The 20,363-nt window shown below is 53.6% G+C and overlaps 1 protein-coding gene across 1 annotated transcript; it reads right to left on the reverse strand.

The window, feature by feature from the left end:
• Positions 1 to 676: 676 nt before the first annotated feature.
• On the reverse strand, positions 677 to 2,201 carry LOC125506810 (uncharacterized). The gene is made up of 2 exons (XM_087525589.1): positions 1,415 to 2,201; positions 677 to 1,056 (listed from the first exon to the last, which is right to left on the reverse strand). The coding sequence occupies exons 1-2, from the start codon at positions 2,057 to 2,059 to the stop codon at positions 961 to 963; spliced, it is 741 nt and encodes a 246-aa protein (XP_087381715.1). The 5' UTR covers positions 2,060 to 2,201; the 3' UTR covers positions 677 to 960.
• Positions 2,202 to 20,363: the final 18,162 nt, after the last annotated feature.

The raw sequence follows: 20,363 nt of genomic DNA on the forward strand, positions 1-20,363 counted from the left end.
GAGCCTTCCACAGCTTTTGCTCCTTTTCTTTAGCTGGCATTGATGTCTTCTCCTTGTTGCATCATGGCCTTGCTTGAGTAGAGTGTTATTCTTTTTCTTTTTCGAGAAGAGTAGAGTGCTGCTGATATTGTACTAGTCTTTTGTGTGAAATCCCAATATCCCATGTCCCAACGGTTGTTTCATATTGCATCCTATGTGTAATCTGATTTTACAAATTTGAGATTGCAAAAGGGTGAAATTGCTCAGTCTCCTAGGGTACATCCATGAACAATTGTGATGGTGTTTTCATAGTGGGCATTGTTTCAGATACACTCCTAGTAGGTCTACTGTTTCATCTAGCAGATCCTAACAAAGTATCAACAGTTTTGGAGGATCTAGCAGGCAGCACACTACAACAATTGCCCAGTGTAAACGTGTGATCACATTTGATTTTGGATTTAGCACCTTGCAGGGCAATGCGTGTCACAAGACCCTCTTTCTTGGAACAAGTAAAACTGTGATTTGAATGAAACAGCACCATCCAAACAATCTGATAAATTCAGGAAGGAAGGCTTCACATGGTGAAATGTGGATCCCTAAACCACTCCAAACCAACAAAACGCTCAGCCACAAGATTACACAACGACAGCAAACAACCAGGCTTCAAGATTGACTCATAATCATGGGCACAACTATATAGCACACATCAAAAGTATCCATTGCAAAGCAACAGTATCAACCTAGTGACGATTTAGAGAGCATGGTAACAAGATAATAATATCATGGGAAGGAAGGTAGCAAAGGTGTGCTGCGGATCAGATGCAGCTCACAGGGTCCAAGCAAAAATTAGTGGAGCAGGCCTAGTACGTAGTTGGAACAGTGGCGCCGACGGTGACAGTAGTGGTAATAACAGTGGCAGCGGTAGTAACAGCGGACGGTGGGCAGCCTGACGAGTGACCCCACCCTCCATGCTCAGGTTGCTCAGGCCAACGCCGGGCCCAGCGTCAGCGAAACAAGAACCAGCATCAGCAGCGCCGCTCCTCCCGTGGCCCTGTGGTGGTCTCGCGCCGCGTCGCTCTGCAAGTCGGGCCCAGGGAGCTGTCAGACAGTGAGCAAGCTAAAAATATTGGCGTAATGAAAATGGACACCACTTGGATGGCTCCACGTGTCCAGGAGCAGGAGGGCATTAATCGCGCTGGGCCCAGGAGGCATCGAGTGGGTGCCAACCCTCTCCCATGCGTGCAGGGTGGGTCCGGGTGATCTTGTTGACCGGACGCCCACTCGCTGACGCGCGGGGCCCTGTAGGCGGGCGCGAGGCGAGGCCATCAAATCCGGTTTAGCGCGCTGGGTTTGGAATCCGCCGGCACGGATCCGTGTAGCGCGTGTACGTGGAGCGTGTAGCAGTGCGGTAGTAAATGGGTGTAGGGATACGTACCGACATGTCGGCGGCGGACGGGCCGGGACCGGGGGCGAGGCCGCGGCCGGTGGTCGGCGACGACGCGGCGGACATGGGGGACGCGGCGGGGGACACGTGCTTCTTGGTCTTGGGCTTCTTGCTCGGCGCGGGAGCCGGGGCGGCGAGGACGACGGGCGCCGGCGCGAGGGCCGGAGGGGACGTCGAAAGTTCCGGCGCGGGGGCGAGCGCTGGGGGCGAGAGAGCCGGCGCGGCCATCGGTGGCGGCAATGTGAGCGCGGTCGCGACGGGCGCCGGTGCCGGGGGAGACGTTGCTGGCGCGGTGGCCGGCGCCGGCAGTGTGGGCGGCGGGGAGCTGATGGGGGAGGGCGTGGGGGGAGGCAATGTGGGTGGAGCGGTGGCCTGGACGGGGGCAGCGGCCGGGGAGGTGAGCTTGGTGCTAGAGTGGGAGGGGGAGGCGGCGGGAGAGGTGGAGATGGGGTTTTGGGACGATGAAGGGACTGGGGTGCCTGTGATGGTCGGAGAGGCGGCAGTGGGGGACTGGGCAACGGCGCCGGTGTTGGAGGAGGAGGAGGAGGAGGAGGGCGCGGCGGCCGGAGACTGGGAGTGGGCGGTGGAGGCGGCGAGGAGGAAGAGGGCGAGAAGGAGAGCGAGGGGGCGAGCCATGGCAGCACAAGCTGATGGTGCGCTTGGGGTTTGTGTTGTGTGAGAAGAGCAGAGAGCGAGCTTGGTATCGCTACTGGTAAAAGAGGCGCACACTGGCTACTGCCCTACTGACCAGCTTGCGTGCGTCGTAGAGTCACTTCTTTTCTTTGCCAGAGTTTTCTTTTTAACCTTTTCTTCAACTGGGTGACCCGTGGTGGATGTTGATGACCTGAGACAGCCTGCGAGACGTCGTGACACAATTGCTTTTGCTTTTCGTGGGGTTCAGCCCCCAAAAATTGCATAAATTGTATGGCACACACGCCAATTCACAAAGAAGGAGTCGCGGCAAAAAAAACAAGTAAAGTGGAAAATAATTTTTCTTGTGAATAGGAGAGGCCTTTGATGACAAACCTCTTGCTGCTCCCCTTCGTCTACGATGCCTTCCCAGATCTCCTCGGTGCCACAGGAGGTGTTGATGGCACCCAGGGAGCAAGGATGGAGGGAGAGGACGATGCGGATTCGAGACGACTCCTTGTAGTGGTAGATGTGCGCGAGGAGTATTAGGAGGCGGTTCAGGAGGTGGAGGCGGAGAGCAATCCGATTTCGAGGTCCAGGCGGGTCGGGAACAAATCAACCTCGCGAGGAGGATCTATTTCGAGGCCACCGATGCGGAGAGGGCAACGATGTCATCATTTCCTTCATCACCGCCGCCCGCTAGTGGGTTTTGTGATGTGGGCGAAGGAAGAGGCGAAGTCTGGAGATCAGAGGCGTTAAGCGTGGTGGGAGTGCATCTTGGGCTTGTTCCCGACATGGATTCCGCCATATCCAGAGCAGGTAGATCCCCTGCCTTATCTATCTCCGGTGCCAGCAAAGGATTGACAGATGCATGCGAGGCAGTTGCCCATGAGGGGGATTCTAATTGTTTGCCGGAGTTTCAGTCAAGGAACAATGGAGAGAAGGTTTAGACGTTGCGGTTGAGCGCAATTTCACCATTGCTGAAGCTCATCGAGCGGGGCATAGGCAAGTTCAAGTTGAGGTCAGTTGGGGAATCTGTTGATGGAGACCCCCTAGGTCGCTGGAAGGTGGGGACACATGTCAGTGGGTGCGGGGAGGTGGGCACTGATCATTTTGGGCAGTTGTGGGGTGAGGATGCACTTTCCCCTTCACCCCCAACCACTCCCCCATCTAGCGTGAGTTCTCCAAGAAGACAAACCCTTGTAAGAGGAAGGTGTTAGGTTGGATCCAGAGACAACAATTGAGGGAGAAAAGGTTCACAGTGGTGTATTGCTTTCCGGCGAGAGGTAGGGAGTGTGAAACCCAAGAGGTTTGGAATTCAGTTGCTCGAAATCGTCCTAGGGAGAGAGGCCAAGGCCAAACTTCGTGGAGATTGTGAAAGGCAAGATCACGACAGAGAGCAATAGGGGGAGGAGGGAGGGAAGGGAGCGCATGCCCACCACCACAACAGATGCACGCGTAGGGTCCACCGCCATATCAGGGAGGATGTCGCGGTTTGCTTACCCTCCTCTATTTGCCTTTGGTTTCCCAGGTGCACCCCTGCCATGGATGTTTGCTAGTGGGTACCCTTACCCTCCTCCAATGTTTCAAGGGAATCAGTGGGATGGAAATCAGGGACATGGATTTGATCGAAAACATAAAGTAAAGCAAGGAGGCGATCAGGAGTATCAGAGGAAGTTACAGAATCAGGGTGCAAGTCAGCAGAGAGAGAAACAAAAAAAGAATCTAGAGAAGAATAGTGTGGGCAGTAATTCTAGAGGGGCTGATCAAAACCACCCAAAAGACTTCACTGACTATCCATAGGTGACTTGTTACAATTTTGGTGATCTTGGACACCACACACTATTGCGGGAAGGTCCTAAGATGGCACATGTATAGGAGACCGATTGATCAAATTGTCTGTGATGCATTAATCGCAAATGGTACGGTAATAAAATCATCATCAATAAAATGAACTATGTGCGATGGCTGAACCATCAAGCACGATTCAGATTAGAGTTGCGTTGCGATGAGCCAAAAGAGCACAAACGATTACCCAAGACAAGATGTGTGCGATAGCTGGCATACAGTTTATTCGGATGAACTATTTGTGATGTTTAAGAAGAACACAAACGATTCGGCTTAACAAGATGTGTGTGATACCCGACAAATAGGTTAGTAATCAGAATTGTATGGGAAGACCGATAATAATACAGACAATTCCTGCTAATAAGTTGTGTGTGTTGTGGGCAAGCGCCTGCCGGTAAACAATAGTTAGTGATTGATGAAATCATCACCGACGGGTCCCGTAGTTTAATCCATATGCGATGTGGTTTGCTCTGTATGCACAACATTTATGCTTTGTCTACAGAACAACAACATATATATTCATAACAACATGATTGCATAACCAAAATAAAAATCCCCTTACATAATTGACTATAGACAACATTCGCACCACCTCAATAAACAATTACATGCATACTAAACTAGGAGAGATGATCATCAAATCATCTACTTCTTTTGACGCTTGTCGCCACTGCTCTGCTTGTGGCTCGATCCCTCGTCTGGAGTAGGACGAAGGCACTTCCTCATGTTAACGATCTGCATGTACATCTCGTAGCTTGTGTATGCGTCCTTGGCCACGTACTTGATGTGTTCTTCATCCAGTCTATGCACCTAGGCACTGTGCCAGGCAGACTTGTTCTTGTTGCACTCACCCTTCATGTTACTGTAGCAGGGGTCGATGATGGCCATGGCGAGGTCAACCAGGGAGTCCTTCTCCTTCGTGCTGCCCCAGACCCTATACTAGCTTTGGATGTCGACAAGCTTCTAGCAGGCCATGCTCGAAGTCTCGAGCACCTTTAGATAGTTGATGGAGTCCACCGTAGCGAACCTGTAGTCGGGGCTACTGACAAACCTGGCGAAGCGCTCGCAAGGCCTTGTGCCCAGGCAGTAGTGGTAGACGAGGACGTGATGGCGCACACACAACTGGGCGACGACAACCTTTTGATCATACGCGTTACGACCACAGGTGTACTCGAGGTCGAAGCAGACCACTTGGTACCTGTCCTCAGCAAGTAATTGCTCCATAGCGTTGATGGAGCTCTCCACCCAGACCGGCTCGTTGGTGTACACCACCAAGAGGTCCTTCTCCCTCACATGGGTGTCCTCTACGTGACGCTCGGTGAACTACCGCTCATCGTCGTTGTTAGCTGCCGGGAGCACCATTGGAGCCGCTAGATATCCTCTTTGTATTGTCGCCGCGGGTCACTATAAAAAAAGAAACATCTGTGACATTTTAGGCCGAACAAATTTTTTTTCTGTCATACATATGACACTTCTATGACGATAATTGTGACAAAACCCGGTATCATCATAGATGTGGTGGGCTCCTACTTCTATGACAAAAAATCATGACAGAAAATGGGCTTTTCGTCCTGGGCGGGCCGGAGACGCAGTTGCATGACATTCTTTGGGCCGTCCATGACGGAAAAAACCGTGGTAGAAGCGAGGGGGAGGAAAATTTCGGGGAGTTCCCGGTTACGGTGGGAGGTCGGGGCCGAGCGATGCGCGCTTCTCTCGTACACGTACGCGCGTGTGTGTGAGGCTTTGGCTCTAACTGAACCCGAGCGAGGCGTTGGGCTCTAACTGAACCCGAGCGATTACACTGCAGGCTACGCGTTACTGAATCCGAGCGATCGATCGATGGCTGTTAACTGAACCCGATCGAGCGATTCCTTCGCTACTGCTGCTAACTGAAGCCGATCGATGCTGCCTTTGAATGAACAGTGAGTGCTGGGGGGGGGTTGGATGAACAGTTCCCGGTGGGGGTGGATGAACAGGACCCCGTGGTGTTGCCTCTGGATGAACAGGACCCCGATCGATCGAGCCGGTTGGGGATGGATGAATAGGACCCCGTGGAGGGTTGGATGAACAGGACCACCCCGTGGAGGGCGGGATGAACAGTAGACGGTGGAGGGTAGGATGAACAGTAGCCCGTGGAGGGGTGGTTGAACAGGAGCCCGTGGAGAGGGCTGGTTGAACAGTAGCCGGTGGAGTAGCGCGCGGTGGAGGCTGGATGAACAGGAGCCCATGGATGAACAGTCGCAGGTGGAGGCTGGACGAGGTCGACGGTGGATGAACAGTAGCTCGTGGAGGCTGGAGGGGGTCGATCGTGGAGATGAACAGTATCCCGTGGAGTCCCGTTTTGCAGTACGCCACACCCCTTCCGATGAACAGGACCCCCGTTTTGACCGTAGCGCTCCAACACAAGTCCGTTTCCTCCGTTTTGCGGTACGCCACACCCCTCCCTATGAACAGGACCCCCGTTTCGACCATAGGAGGTCCGTTTCCTCCGTTTTGCGGTACGCCAGACCCCTCCCGATCAACAGGATCCCGTTTCGAACGTGGCCGATCGATCACAAGGTCGTTTCCTCCGTTCTGCGGTACGCCAGGCCTCGTTTCCATAGCCTGTTCCGTCCAAGCCCTCTCGATGAACACAACGCATTCCGTTGCCTCCCCATGAACACGACGCATTCCGTTGCCTACCCATGAACACGACGACGACGTTGTTTCTCCATTCCGACCCAGCCATGTACACGAGCCCTGGGCGTACGTATGCGCGAGTAGGCGTTCGAGACCCCGCCCGTATGTACACATACGTGGCCGTATTTTCTTTCTTGCACCATGGCCGTTGTACGTACGTGTACATGCTACGTGCGCGCCTCTACTACGACACGTGCGCGCCTCTACTACGACACGTGTGCGCCTCTACATTCACCAGTATATATGTACGTACACGTTCGCGACCAGAATGACAATGCTACGTACGCTTCGACCAGGTGGGTCCCGACTGTCAGGCACTTCCTTGCATGCGAAGATGTAGCTGGTGGGTCCCAGCAGTCAGGGGCAAACATTTTTTTTGCGAAATACGGTGGCCCGTCCGGTGGGTCCCCGCTGTTAGGTGGAGGAATAATTATTTTGCACGTAATAATGAGACACTTCCTTGCTGCGGCCGTGGACCCAGCTATCAGCCTCTCCACGTACAGTCCACGTCCGATGGAAGCCGTTCCTTGACCACATTGACCACGCCGCGCCGAGAGCACCAGGGCGGTGGACGACGACGAGGCCTAAGAAGGGGACGACACGGAGCCGGGGAAGACGCGGCAGTGGATGCCCACGCGTAGAGGAGTACGAGGGTTCACTGGTTCGCTGCGGTGTGAGGCTGCCGTCGCCGCAGAATAACAGGGGGTGTGGGTGAGTAGAGGGATGGCCTGGGCAGCGGTGGGAGTAGTAGGGGCGGTGAGGCCTCCGCCGCATCGCAGCCGGCCACGGGAGGCAGGAGCACGAGGCACGATCGGCGCTGGTTTGGGCGGCTGGAGTAAGAAGACCAGAGGTTGAAGAAGCACTACGGCCGTTGGATGGACATCGTACGGTCATTGGAGCTAGAATCGTGCATATTGACTAAGTTGACAAAGCCCTCCGTCCCCGTCAACTTAGTAGGCCCACAAGTCAGCCTCCCACCAGGGTGGGTCCCAGCTAGCAGGGGGTATTCATTTTTTGTGCGTAATAAGGAGGCACTTCCGGTGGGTCCGAGCTGACAGCAGGGGGAACATTTTTTCACGAAATACGATGGCCCGTCAGGTGGGTCCCAGCAGTCAGGGGCAAACGTTTTTTTGCGATATACTGGTGGGCGTCTGGTGGGTCCCTGCTGTCAGGTGGAGGAATAATTATTTTCTGCGTAATAAGGAGGCACTTCCTTGCGGCTGCCGTGGACCCAGCTGTCAGCCTCTCCACGTACAGTATTTTTCCGATGGAATTCGGTCATTGACCACATTGACCACGCCACGCCGACAGCACCACGACGGTGGACGATGGCGAGGCCTAGGAAGGGGACGACGCGGAGCCGGGGAAGACGCGGCAGTGGATGCCCACGCGAACAGGAGTACGAGGGTTCACTGGTTCAATTGCGCTGCCGTCGCCACAGAATAACAGGGGGTGTGGGTGAGTGGAGTGGAGGGATGGCCTAGCCAGCGGTGGGAGTAGTATGGGGGCGGTGAGGCCTCCGCGGCAGCATAGCCGGCCACGGGAGGCAGGAGCAGGCGGCATGACCGACGCTGCTTTGGGCGGCTGGAGCAAGAAGACAGAGGTTGAAGAAGCACTACGGCCGTTGGATGGACATCGTACGGTTAGTCGAGCGAGAATCGTGCATATTGACTAAGTTGACAAAACCCTTCGTCCCCGTCAACTTAGTAGGCCCACTATAGCGGGTCCCAGCTAGCAGGGGGAGTATTCATTTTTTTGTGCGTAATCAGGAGGCACTTCCTTACGTGCGAAGATATAGCTGGTGGGTCCGAGCTGTCAGCAGCGGTAATGTTTTTTTCGCGAAATACAGAGGCCGTTTCGGTGGGTCCTAGATTGGTGGAGGAAATCATTATTTTGCGTGTAATAAGGAGGCATTTCCTTGCGTGCGGCCGTGGACCCAGCTGTCAGCCTCTCCACGTACAGTCCACTTCAGATGCATGTCGGTCGTTGACCACGCTGACCACGCCACGCCGAGAGCACCAGGGCGGTGGACGATGGCGAGGCCTAGGAAGGGAACGACGCGGAGGCAGGAAAGACACGGCCGTTGTTTTTATTTCCCACGCGGAGGGGAGTACGACTATACGAGGTTTTACTGGTTCATCTGCCGTCGCCGGAGAATAACAACAGGTGTGGGTGAGTAGAGGGATGGCTTGGCCAGCGATGGGAGTACGGTGGGACGGTGAGGCCTGTGCGGCAGCACAGCCGGCCGCGGGGAGGAGGGAGCAGGCAGTCCCGCCGGCGCATGTTTGAGCGGCTGGAGCAGGAAGAGTAGAGATTGAAGAAGCACGATGGCCGTTGGATGGACATCCAACAGTATACAGGCCATCTGTGGAAAGCCTCAAATCTGTGGAAAACAGCATACAACCCATCTGCCATTATTTCAAATAATTTACATCCCATTTGCTAATTCTTACGGGTTTTTTGGAGCCCATATTATTTATGTTAGCATTATAGCCCATATTATGGCCACGACTAAAAAATTATACGAAATTTTGCATATGTCGGTGCGGTCTGAACTGTTTTTAATCCCGAAATTTCGAGTCACATTCAGACTAATTTTGAAAATAAATGTATATCAATATAAAATCCAATAAATTGTCCACGCAAAAAAATCAATGCAATTTAGAATCTCGAAATGAAAAAAAGATATTTGAAAATAATTGCCGGTTTGATGTGTTTTAAAAATGCACAGCCCATTTCTCATTACTGATAGGCCATTTTCTCGGCCAGCCGAATGAAGCTCTCCTCGTCTTGAAAGATTTGCAGCCCAACGGGCCTGATAAAATGACTTACTTGACAAATCACAAAAGAACCGGGCTAGCCATTTTCAGAAAGAAAAAAAACTGCTGGGCTGATCTGTGGTAAACATAAAAGAAAAGGCTGTCTAGACAGGCCAGAGTGTCCCGCACAGCCCAGTTGACACCCTGCTTCCGTCTCAAAAACAAATTAGATAATGCCACTCCAATTATGGCGATTCATAAAAATGCCACTGCAATTTCCAAAATTTGAAAAATGCCACTGCAATTTTTCCAAACTTTGAAAAACACCACTGCAGTTTGCAAACTTTGAAAAACGCCACTCCAGACTTCGAAAAATGCCACTAGAAATGGCATGAAATGGCATTTTTCAAAGTTTGTAAATTGCAGTGGCATTTCTCGAATACACCAGATTTGGAGTGACATTATCAAATTAACCCAAAACAAAAAAAACTGGGCAAGCTGCTGGGTCCCTGGTGTCAGCCGCTCATTGTGCAATTCTCTCGTTTATTGACTACGTTGACAATGGCATGGGACCCAGATGTCAGAAATCCACTAGGAGGAGCCATTTTTTTATTGGCTTGAAATAAGGAGGCACTTGCTTGCGTACTGCCATGACCTTGGCGGGTCCCAGCAGTCAGGGGCAAACATTTTTTTCGTGATATACTGGTGGGCGTCCGGTGGGTCCCTGCTGTCAGGTGGAGGAATAATTATTTTCCACGTAATAAGGAGGCACTTCATTGCGGCTGCCGTGGACCCAACTGTCAGCCTCTCCACGTATAGTATTCTTCCGATGGAATTCGGTCGTTGACCACATTAACCATGCCGCGCCGACAGCACCACGGCGGTGGACGACGGCGAGGCCTAGGAAGGGGACGACGTGGAGCCGGGGAAGACGTGGCAGTGGATGCCCACGCAGAGAGGAGTACAAGGGTTCACTGGTTCGGCTGCGCTGCCGTCACCGCAGAATAACAGGGGGTGTGGGTGAGTGGAGTGGAGGGATGGCCTGGCCAACAGTGGGAGTAGTATGGGGGCGGTGAGGCCTCCACGGGAGCACAGCCGGCCACGGGAGGCAGGAGCAGGCGGCATGACCGGCGCTGCTTTGGGCGGTTGGAGCAAGAAGACCAGAGGTTGAAGAAGCACTACGACCGTTGGATGGACATTGTACGGTTAGTCGAGCTAGAATCGTGCATATTGACTAAGTTGACAAAGCCCTTCGTCCCCGTCAACTTAGTAGGCCCACTATACTGGCTCCCAGCTAGCAGGGGGAGTATTCATTTTTTTTGTGCGTAATAAGGAGGCACTTCTTTGCATGCGAAGATATAGCTGGTGGGTTCGAGCTGTCAGCGGCGGTAATGTTTTTTTCGCGAAATACAGAGGCCGTTTCGGTGGGTCCTAGATTGGTGGAGGAAATCATTATTTTGCGCGTAATAAGGAGGCATTTCCTTGCGTGCGGCCGTGGACCTAGCTGTCAGCCTCTCCACGTACATTCCACTTCAGATGCATGTCGGTCGTTGACCACGCTGACTGAGGGAGTCCTGGATTAGGGGGTGTTCGGATAGCCGGACTATACCTTCAGCCGGACTCCTGGACTATGAAGATACAAGATTGAAGACTCCGTCCCGTGTTCGGAAGGGACTTTCCTTGGCATGGAAGGCAAGCTTGGCGATACGGATATGAAGATCTCCTACCATTGTAACCGACTTTGTGTAACCCTAACCCTCTCCGGTGTCTATATAAACCGGAGGGTTTTAGTCCGTAGGACAACATATACATCAACAATCATACCATAGGCTAGCTTCTAGGGTTTAGCCTCCTCGATCTCGTGGTAGATCTACTCTTGTACTACCCATATCATCAATATTAATCAAGCAGGGCGTAGGGTTTTACCTCCATCGAGAGGGCCCGAACCTAGGTAAAACTTCGTGCCCCTTGCCTCCTATTACCATCCGGCCTAGACGCACAGTTCGGGACCCCCTACCCGAGATCCGCCGGTTTTGACACCGACATTGGTGCTTTCATTGAGAGTTCCTCTTTGTCGTCGCCATCAGGCTCGATGGCTCCTACGATCATCGATGGCGATGCAGTCCAGGGTGAGACCTTCCTCCCCGGACAGATCTTCGTCTTCGGCGGCTTCGCACTGCGAGCCAATTCGCTTGGCCGTTTGGAGCAGATCGAAAGCTACGCCCCTGGCCGTCAGGTCAGATTTGGAAGTTTAAACTACACAGCTGACATCCGCGGGGACTTGATCTTCGACGGATTCGAGCCACTGCCGAGCGCGCCGCACTGTCACGACGAGCATGATCCAGCTCTGTGGCCGAACAGTGCCCCGGAGGCCCTACCCGCATCGGCTCCGACCCTTAATTCGGAGCCAACTGCACCAATCGAGGATGGGCGGTTGGACGCCACCCCGGGGGCTGCGACCCCAATGGCGATTGAGCCGAATGCCAGCCCCGTACTCTGCGAGACTTGTGACTCCAAGGAGCCGGACTCCTCTCTAGACTCCGAACCCTCCGCGCCCCTGCCGATCGAATTCGATTGGGCACCGATCATGGAGTTCACTGTCATGGACATCTTTCAGCACTCGCCTTTCGGTGATATCCTGAAGTCACTGAAGTCTCTCTCTTTACCAGGAGAGCCCTGGCCGAACTACGGTCAGCAAGGTTGGGGTACGGACGATGAAGAAATTCAAAGCCCACCCACCACCCACTTTATAGCCACTGTCGATGACTTAACCGACATGCTCGACTTCGACTCCGAAGACATCGACGGTATGGACGCCGATGAAGGAGATGATGAAGAACCAGCGCCTACTAGGCCCTGGAAAGCCACCTCGTCATATGACATATACATGGTGGACACCCCAAAAGAGGGAGATGGCGATGGAACAGCGGAGGATGACCCCTCCAAGAAACAGCCTAAGCGCCGGCGTCAGCGGCGCCGCTCAAAATCCCGCCAAAACAAACAAGGTGATTCCAGCATAGGAGATAATAATACTCCGGAAAGAGCCGAAGAAAACCCCCTCCAGCAAGATTTAGCACAGGAGGATGGAGAAACCAGCCCTCATGAGAGAGCGGCAGACAGAGAGGTCGAGGACGATAATTATATGCCTCCCTCCGAAGACGAGGCAAGCCTCGACGACGACGAATTCGTCGTGCCAGAGGATCCGGTCGAGCAAAAGCGTTTTCAACGCAGGCTTATGGCCACGGCAAGAAGCCTCAAGAAAAAACAGCAACAGCTTAGAGCTGATCAAGATTTGCTAGTCAACAGATGGACTGAAGTCCTTGCGGCCGAAGAGCATAAACTCGAACGCCCCTCCAAGAGCTACCCAAAGCGCAGGTTGCTACCCCGATTAGAGGAGGAAGCACTTGATGCGGCCGACCGGCCACCTCGTGGACACGACAGAGAGGCCTCTCGGCCCTCCACTCAAGCCGCACCCCGTACCAAGGCACGGGAATATGTGCCGGACTTACGAGACATGTTGGAGGACAAGGCAAGGCAAACAAGATCGATCTACGGATCGCGTGGGTGCCCCACGGCTCGAGACGGTAACCGTCACGCCGGCCACAAATTCAGCGGGGCCGAACACAGTAGACAAGGCTCATTGGAGCTACTCACGATATAGCCCAGTACAGAGGCGCCGCACACCCACTCTGCTTTACAGACGAAATAATGGATCATCAAATCCCCGAGGGTTTCAAACCCGTAAATATCGAATCATATGATGGCACAACAGATCCTGCGGTATGGATCGAGGATTATCTCCTTCATATCCACATGGCCCGCGGCGATGATTTCCACGCCATCAAATACCTCCCACTCAAGCTTAAAGGACCAGCTCGGCATTGGCCTAACAGCTTGCCAACAGGATCAATCAGTTGTTGGGAGGACCTAGAAGCTGCATTCCTCGATAATTTCCAGGGCACTTATGTGCGACCCCCAGACACCGATGACCTAAGTCACGTAATTCAGCTGCCAGAGGAATCTGCCAGGCAATTCTGGACACGGTTCCTAACAAAGAAAAATCAAATAGTCGACTGTCCGGACGCTGAGGCCCTAGCAGCCTTCAAACACAATATCCGCGATGAGTGGCTGGCCCGGCACCTTGGACAGGAAAATCCAAAATCTATGGCAGCACTCACGACACTCATGACCCGCTTTTGCGCGGGAGAAGACAGCTGGCTTGCTCGTAGCAACAATATGACCAAGAACCCTGGTAATTCGGACACCAGGGACAGTAGTGGCAGGTCGCGTCGCAACAAGCAGAAGCGCCGCATTAACGGCGATAATACTGAGGATACGGCAGTTAATGCCGGATTCAGAGGCTCTAAATCCGGTCAGCGGAAAAAGCCATTCAAAAGGAATCCTAGGGGCCCGTCCAGTTTGGACCGAATACTCGACCGCTCGTGCCAGATACATGGCACCCCCGAAAAGCCAGCCAATCACACCAACAGGGATTGTTGGGTGTTCAAGCAGGCAGGCAAGTTAAACGCCGAAAATGAAGACAAGGGGCTGCATAGCGATGACGACGAGGAGCCCCGGCCGCCGAACAACAGTGGACAGAAGGGTTTTCCCCCACAAGTACGGACAGTGAACATGATATACGCAACCCATGTCCCCAAAAGGGAGCGGAAGCGCGTGTTAAGGGACGTATACGCGGTAGAGCCAGTCGCCCCAAAGTTCAACCCATAGTCCTCCTGCCCAATCACCTTTGATCGAAGGGACCATCCCACTAGCATCCATCATGGAGGATTCGCCGCATTGGTCCTAGACCCAATCATTAACGGATTTCATCTCACTAGAGTCCTTATGGACGGCGGCAGCAGCCTGAACCTGCTTTACCAGGATACAGTGGAGAAAATGGGCATAGATCCCTCGAGGATTAAGCCCACCAAAATGACCTTTAAAGGCGTAATACCAGGTGTAGAGGCCAACTGTATAGGCTCAGTCACACTTGAAGTGGTCTTCGGATCCTCGGATAATTTCCGAAGCGAGGAGTTAATCTTTGACATAGTCCCGTTTCGCAGTGGTTATCACGCATTGCTCGGGTGAACCGCATTCGCTAAGTTCAATGTGGTACCGCATTACACATACCTTAAGCTCAAGATGCCAGGTCCTCAAGGAGTAATTACGGTCAATGGAAACACCGAACGCTTCCTCCGAACGGAGGAGCACATGGCGGCCCTTGCAGCGGAAGTACAAAGCAGCCTCTCCAGGCAGTTCTCCAGTCCGGCCACTAAACGACCGGACATCGTCAAGCGCGCCCGAAGTAACCTACAACAAGACTGCCTGGCACGATCCGAGCAGGCGTAGCAATGCGGCCCCAACCCCAACCCTCGCAAAAAGGCGACGCCAGTACTTCGCGTACATAACTACGCTCTAGAGATACCATGGGTACAGGGGGAGGGGCACCATCACGGCACGCCCAAAAATACGGCTTAAACCGTACCAGGGGCTACCGATTTTATTTTTATTTTTCTCTTACTTTCAGGACTCCATCCTTCGGAAGGCCTGTTCGGCAGTTCAATTGCCGCACAAACGATGCAAGAACCAGGGAAGCAGACAAGCCACGCCGCAGTACGGAACTCCCAGGTGGTCTTTATCACGAGCAGTATACCTGTTCCCCATACTATTCCGCAGCTTACCCCTGGAACGGACATGTTAACTAGTCCAACCTTCCACTTATCACATTATTTATATCGTTCTGCTTTGGTCGCAGCCCTTTTTAATAAACAATGCATAACTTTCGTCTATTTTTGCATTACCTTTTTTCTTTATATATGTTCCTTAACGACATGTTGCACCCGTACACGTTGGTACGGCCAAAATACGCCAGGGGCTTTAGTACCCCTCAATATGGTGTGAGAAGTCCGAACACTTCAACAAGTGCGGCACCCCGAACTTATAGCATTATATGCATCGGCTCCGAATCATGTCTTGGGTCAATAGTTGGGTTTGCCCGGCTCCTATGTTTTGGTGCCTTACGTTCCGCTATATCGGCTAAGGTAGCACTAGGAGAACCACTGCGATTGTGCCCCAGTTGAGCTGGGTCGAGCACCTCAGTGGAGAAAGCTAAAACTGACTGTCATGATGAAGCGAGAGCTGGTCGCTGTTCGAGAGGTTTTTCGAGTCCCTAAAGACTTATGCCGCTTAGGGCGAGGAGCCAGCTCTGTCCGGCCAAGGCGTGGATAGCGCCCCGAACTCGGTCTTCCGAATACCAGGGGCTTCGCCGAAATTTAAAATTATAGAATTCTATGGCTAAGTGAGAGTGTTCATGCATTATAGTCCGATTGCCTTGTTCGTTGGGCTGAGCGCCTCCCTCGAAGGACCCAAACATGGGAAAAAGAGCGCTCAGGTTTATCCCCGAACACCCCAGCACTAGCGGCATGGGGGCAGAAGCCGATGACTCGCCATCTCTCAGAATTGATAAACAACCGCACAGAAGGTAATATTTCAACAGCATTGCTTAGCGCATATAAACAAGTTTTCAGCGCACAGGATAAAACGAGCAAGTTTCACTCAAAAATTACATCCCTAGAACATTCATCCGCCACAAGGCGGGCACCCTTCAGAACATCCTTATAGTAATTCTCGGGCTTGCGATGCTCTTTCCCCGGCGGTGGCCCGTCCTTCACCAGCTTCTCAGCTTCCAGCTTGCCCTAGTGCACCTTAGCACGGGCAAGGGCCCTACAGGCACCTTCAATGCAGACGGAGCGCTTGATGACTTTGAGCCTTGGACAGGCCTCCACCAACCGCCGCACCAGCCCGAAATAGCTCCTAGGCAGAGCCCCTCCAGGCCACAGCTGAACAATGAGGCCCTTCATGGCCTGTTCAGCCGCCTTGTGGAGCTCGACCAGTTGCTTCAGCTGGTCGCTCAGGGGCACGGGGTGTCCGGCCTCAGTATACTGAGACCAGAACTATTTCTCTGTCGAGCTGCCCTCCTTGGCTCGGTAGAATGCGACGCATCGGATACACTCCGGGGAAGATCTGCGAACGCTCCTGGAGAGCTCCGGATTCGGGTAAGTAACAAGTAACTCACGTCTATGTGTTTGCTTTGCATAAAGAATGCCTTACCCGCCGCTATCGTCTTCACCTCATCCAACTCCTGGAGGGTCTTCTGGGATTCGGCCTTGGCGGACTTGGCATTTTCAATAGCCACCGCGAGCTCGGACGCTCGCGTCTTTGAGTCAAGCTCCAAACTCTCATGTTTTTCCATGAGAGCCTGGAGCTCTTGCCGCACCTTGCCAACCTCGGCCTCATACTTCTCCCGCTCGGTGCGCTCCGAGGCCGCCCTCTTCTCGGCCTCGACCAGCGCCTGCTTAAGGGTCGCCACTTCAGACGTGGCCCCTAAAATAGCCACGATAATCCTGTCATTCTTTGCAATTGCGCCTTTTTATATATATATATATATTTAAAAACATGGTATTTCTTACCTTCATTGTCCTCGAGCTGCTTCTTGGCACGCCCGAGCTCTTGCTCGGACCGCTCGAGGTTCTGCTTTAGCGTGTCCACTTCCGCAGTCAGTGCGGCGGACGCAAGCAGGGAAGCCTGCATATGCATATTGACTCATTTTTGTTAGACTCCTGCGAATTCTATTTGATCCTCTATTCGGTTTTTCTTCCCGAACGCCAAACAGAGCATCAGGGGCTACTGTCTATGCGGTACTATTATTTACACATTCTTTACTTACCTCAAAGCCTGTCAAAAGGCTAGTACAAGCTTCAGTCAGTCCTCTCTTGGCGGACTGAACCTTCTGGACCACCACACTCATAATAGCGCGGTGCTCCTCGTCGATGGAGGCGCCTTGGAGCGCCTCCAACATATTGTCCGGCACCTCCGGTTGGACGGGGGCCACCGGCACGATGGACTTGCTCCTCTTGGAAGGAGGTCACCCGCCGGACTCTGGAACCTTTGAAGGTTCCGGAGCGGTGTCCGGCCTAGAGCCGGACTTGGAGCCCTGAGGGGTTTCATCCCCTTTACTCCTGGAGTCCGGGAGGTCGCCTTGCGACGCCTCCAGGACCACCTCCTCCCGGCTTGGAACCTGTTGGGACAACACTACGGTGTCATCCGTAGGGCGGGGGGAGGAAGCCGTCGGAAGCGAGTTCACATCCGACGAGTCCAGTGAGCCGCTCGACGACGCGTCGAGCCGGTCTTTGGGTGGGCTACATAAACATATTCGACGTAAGGGAAAGCTGTGCAATAAACGAATACTATGAATTACTCTGGTATCCGGATACTTATGATTTTGCCAGGGGCTTGGCCCTGGGCTGCCACTCCTCTCCGCCGTCGACGTCGGTGGAGTAGTCCGGAGGAAGGGTTTTCCCCTTCTTGGACCCTCCGGCCTCCCCAGAGAGGGCGGCCTTCCTTTTCTTCTCTCCTCCCGCTAGAGGGGGAGAGCTCTCCTCTTCTTCCTCCTCGTCTTCACAGGAGGAATGCGCCTCGGAACCATCGAATGATGGATCCGACACCTCCTGGCGCCGGGCACTCTTTCGAGTCCCCGCGGCCTTTTTCGCGGCCTTCTTCTCCGGCACCACATAGGGTGCCGGAACCAGCAGCTTCGCCAAGCGAGCGTCCGCTGGGCCTTCGGGCAAAGGAGCCGGACAGTTGATCTGTCCGGACGTCACCTGCCAATCCTGTCAAAGGTAAGGGAGCTTAGATCCCGCATGGAGTCAAACTATGAAGAACTGATACCCTATAAAAGGAAAAAACAGCTCACCACGAGGGCGTGACGCTGCGCACTGAATCCGCGATCCTCGGTAGCGGATGCGGGAGCCTCGGCGCCTTTGAAAAGCACCTTCCAGGCATCTTCGTACATCGTGTCGAAGAGCCTGCTCAGAGTTCAGTGCCGCGCCGGGTCGAACTCCCACAGGTTGAAAGCCCGTTGTTGACACGGGAGGATCAGGCGGATGAGCATAACCTAGACTACGTTGACAAGTTTGAGCTTCTTGTCCGCCAGGGTTTGGATGCATTTTTGGAGTCTGGTCAACTCTCCTTTTTTACCCCAAGACAGGCCCGTCTCCTTCCAGGAGGTGAGCCGCGTAGGGGGTCCGGATCGGAACTCGGGGGGTGCGACCCATTCGGCGTCACGTGGCTCGGTGATGTAAAACCACCCCGATTGCCACCCCTTCAGGGTCTCCACAAAGGAGCCCTCGAGCCATAGGACGTTGGCCATCTTGCCCACCATGGCGCCTCCGCACTCCGCCTGGTTACCGCGCACCACCTTCGGCTTGACGTTGAAAGTCTTGAGCCATAGGCCGAAATGGGGGCGGATGCGGAGGAAGGCCTCGCACACGACGATAAACGCCGAGATGTTAAGGACGAAGTTCGGGGCCAGATTGTGGAAATCCAGGCCGTAGTAGAACATGAGCCCCCGGACAAATGGGTGGAAAGGGAAGCCCAGTCCGTGGAGGAAATGGGGGAGGAACACCACCCTCTCATGGGGCCTAGGGGTGGGGATTAGCTGCCCCTTTTCGGGGAGCCGGTACGCGATGTCGTTAGACAGATATCCGGCCTTCCTCAGCTTTTTGATATGTCCCTCCATGACGGAGGAGACCATCCACTTGCCTCCCGCTCCGGACATGGCTGGAGAAGGTTGGGGTGGGGAGTGCGGACTTGGGCGCTGGAGCTCGAGTGCTCAAGAATGGATAGGTGAAGGAGGAAGAAGGCATAGGTGGAAATGTGGATCCTTATCCCTTTATATAGGACGCAACTACATGTCCCCACCAGCCTGGTAAAACTCGCTTATCTTCAAGCGCCGTAATCAATGGCGCGGTTGGGTTACCCACGCCCGTATTGATGAGAATCCCGGGATAAGGGGACACGATCTCTGCTTTAACAAGACGTGCCAAGGAAACCGCCTCGCATGACACGCTGAGGTGGGATAATGAAACGACTCGGATAAAGGCTTGGCCGGGGTGTGACACGCTACAGAATACATCAGCAGATTAGATTGGTCTAAATATTATTCTCTCTATGGCAATATGTGGAAACTTATTTTGCAGAGCTGGACACTATCTTCGTGTTCAAAATCTTCTATGAAGTACTTGGAGGAGGAACCCGCCTTGCAATGCCGAAGACAATCTGCGCGCCGGACTCGTCGTCATTGAAGCCTGGTTCAGGGGCTACTGAGGGAGTCCTGGATTAGGGGGTGTTCGGATAGCCGGACTATACCTTCAGCCGGACTCCTGGACTATGAAGATACAAGATTGAAGACTCCGTCCCGTGTCTGGAAGGGACTTTCCTTAGCGTGGAAGGCAAGCTTGGCGTTACGGATATGAAGATCTCCTACCATTGTAACCGACTTTGTGTAACCCTAACCCTCTCCGGTGTCTATATAAACCGGAGGGTTTTAGTCCGTAGGACAACATATACATCAACAATCATACCATAGGCTAGCTTCTAGGGTTTAGCCTCCTCGATCTCATGGTAGATCTACTCTTGTACTACCCATATCATCAATATTAATCAAGCAGGACGTAGGGTTTTACCTCCATCGAGAGGGCCCGAACTTGGGTAAAGCTTCGTGTCCCTTGCCTCCTATTACGATCCGGCCTAGACGCACAGTTCGGGACCCCCTACCCGAGATCCGCCGGTTTTGACACCGACACTGACCACGCCACGCCGAGAGCACCAGGGCGGTGGAAAAAGGTGAGGCCTAGGAAGGGAACGACACGAAGGTAGTGAAGACTCGGCCGTTGTTTTTGTTTCCCACGCGGAGGGGAGTACGACTGTACGAGGGTTTACTGGTTCGTCTGTCATCGCCGGAGAATAACAGCAGGTGTGGGTGAGTAGAGGGATGGCTAGGCCAGCGATGGGAGTACGGTGGGGCGGTGAGGCCTACGCGGCAGCACAGCCGGCCACAGGAAGGAGGGAGCAGGCAGTCCCGCCGGCGCTTGTTTGAGCGGCTGGAGCAGGAAGAGCAGAGATTGAAGAAGCACGACGGCCGTTGGATGGACATCCAACAGCATACATGCCATCTGTGGAAAGCC

This window comes from Triticum urartu, chromosome 5A (genome assembly GCF_056163025.1).
Source record: "Triticum urartu cultivar PI428250 chromosome 5A, HENAU_Tu73, whole genome shotgun sequence".
NCBI lineage: Eukaryota > Viridiplantae > Streptophyta > Magnoliopsida > Poales > Poaceae > Triticum > Triticum urartu.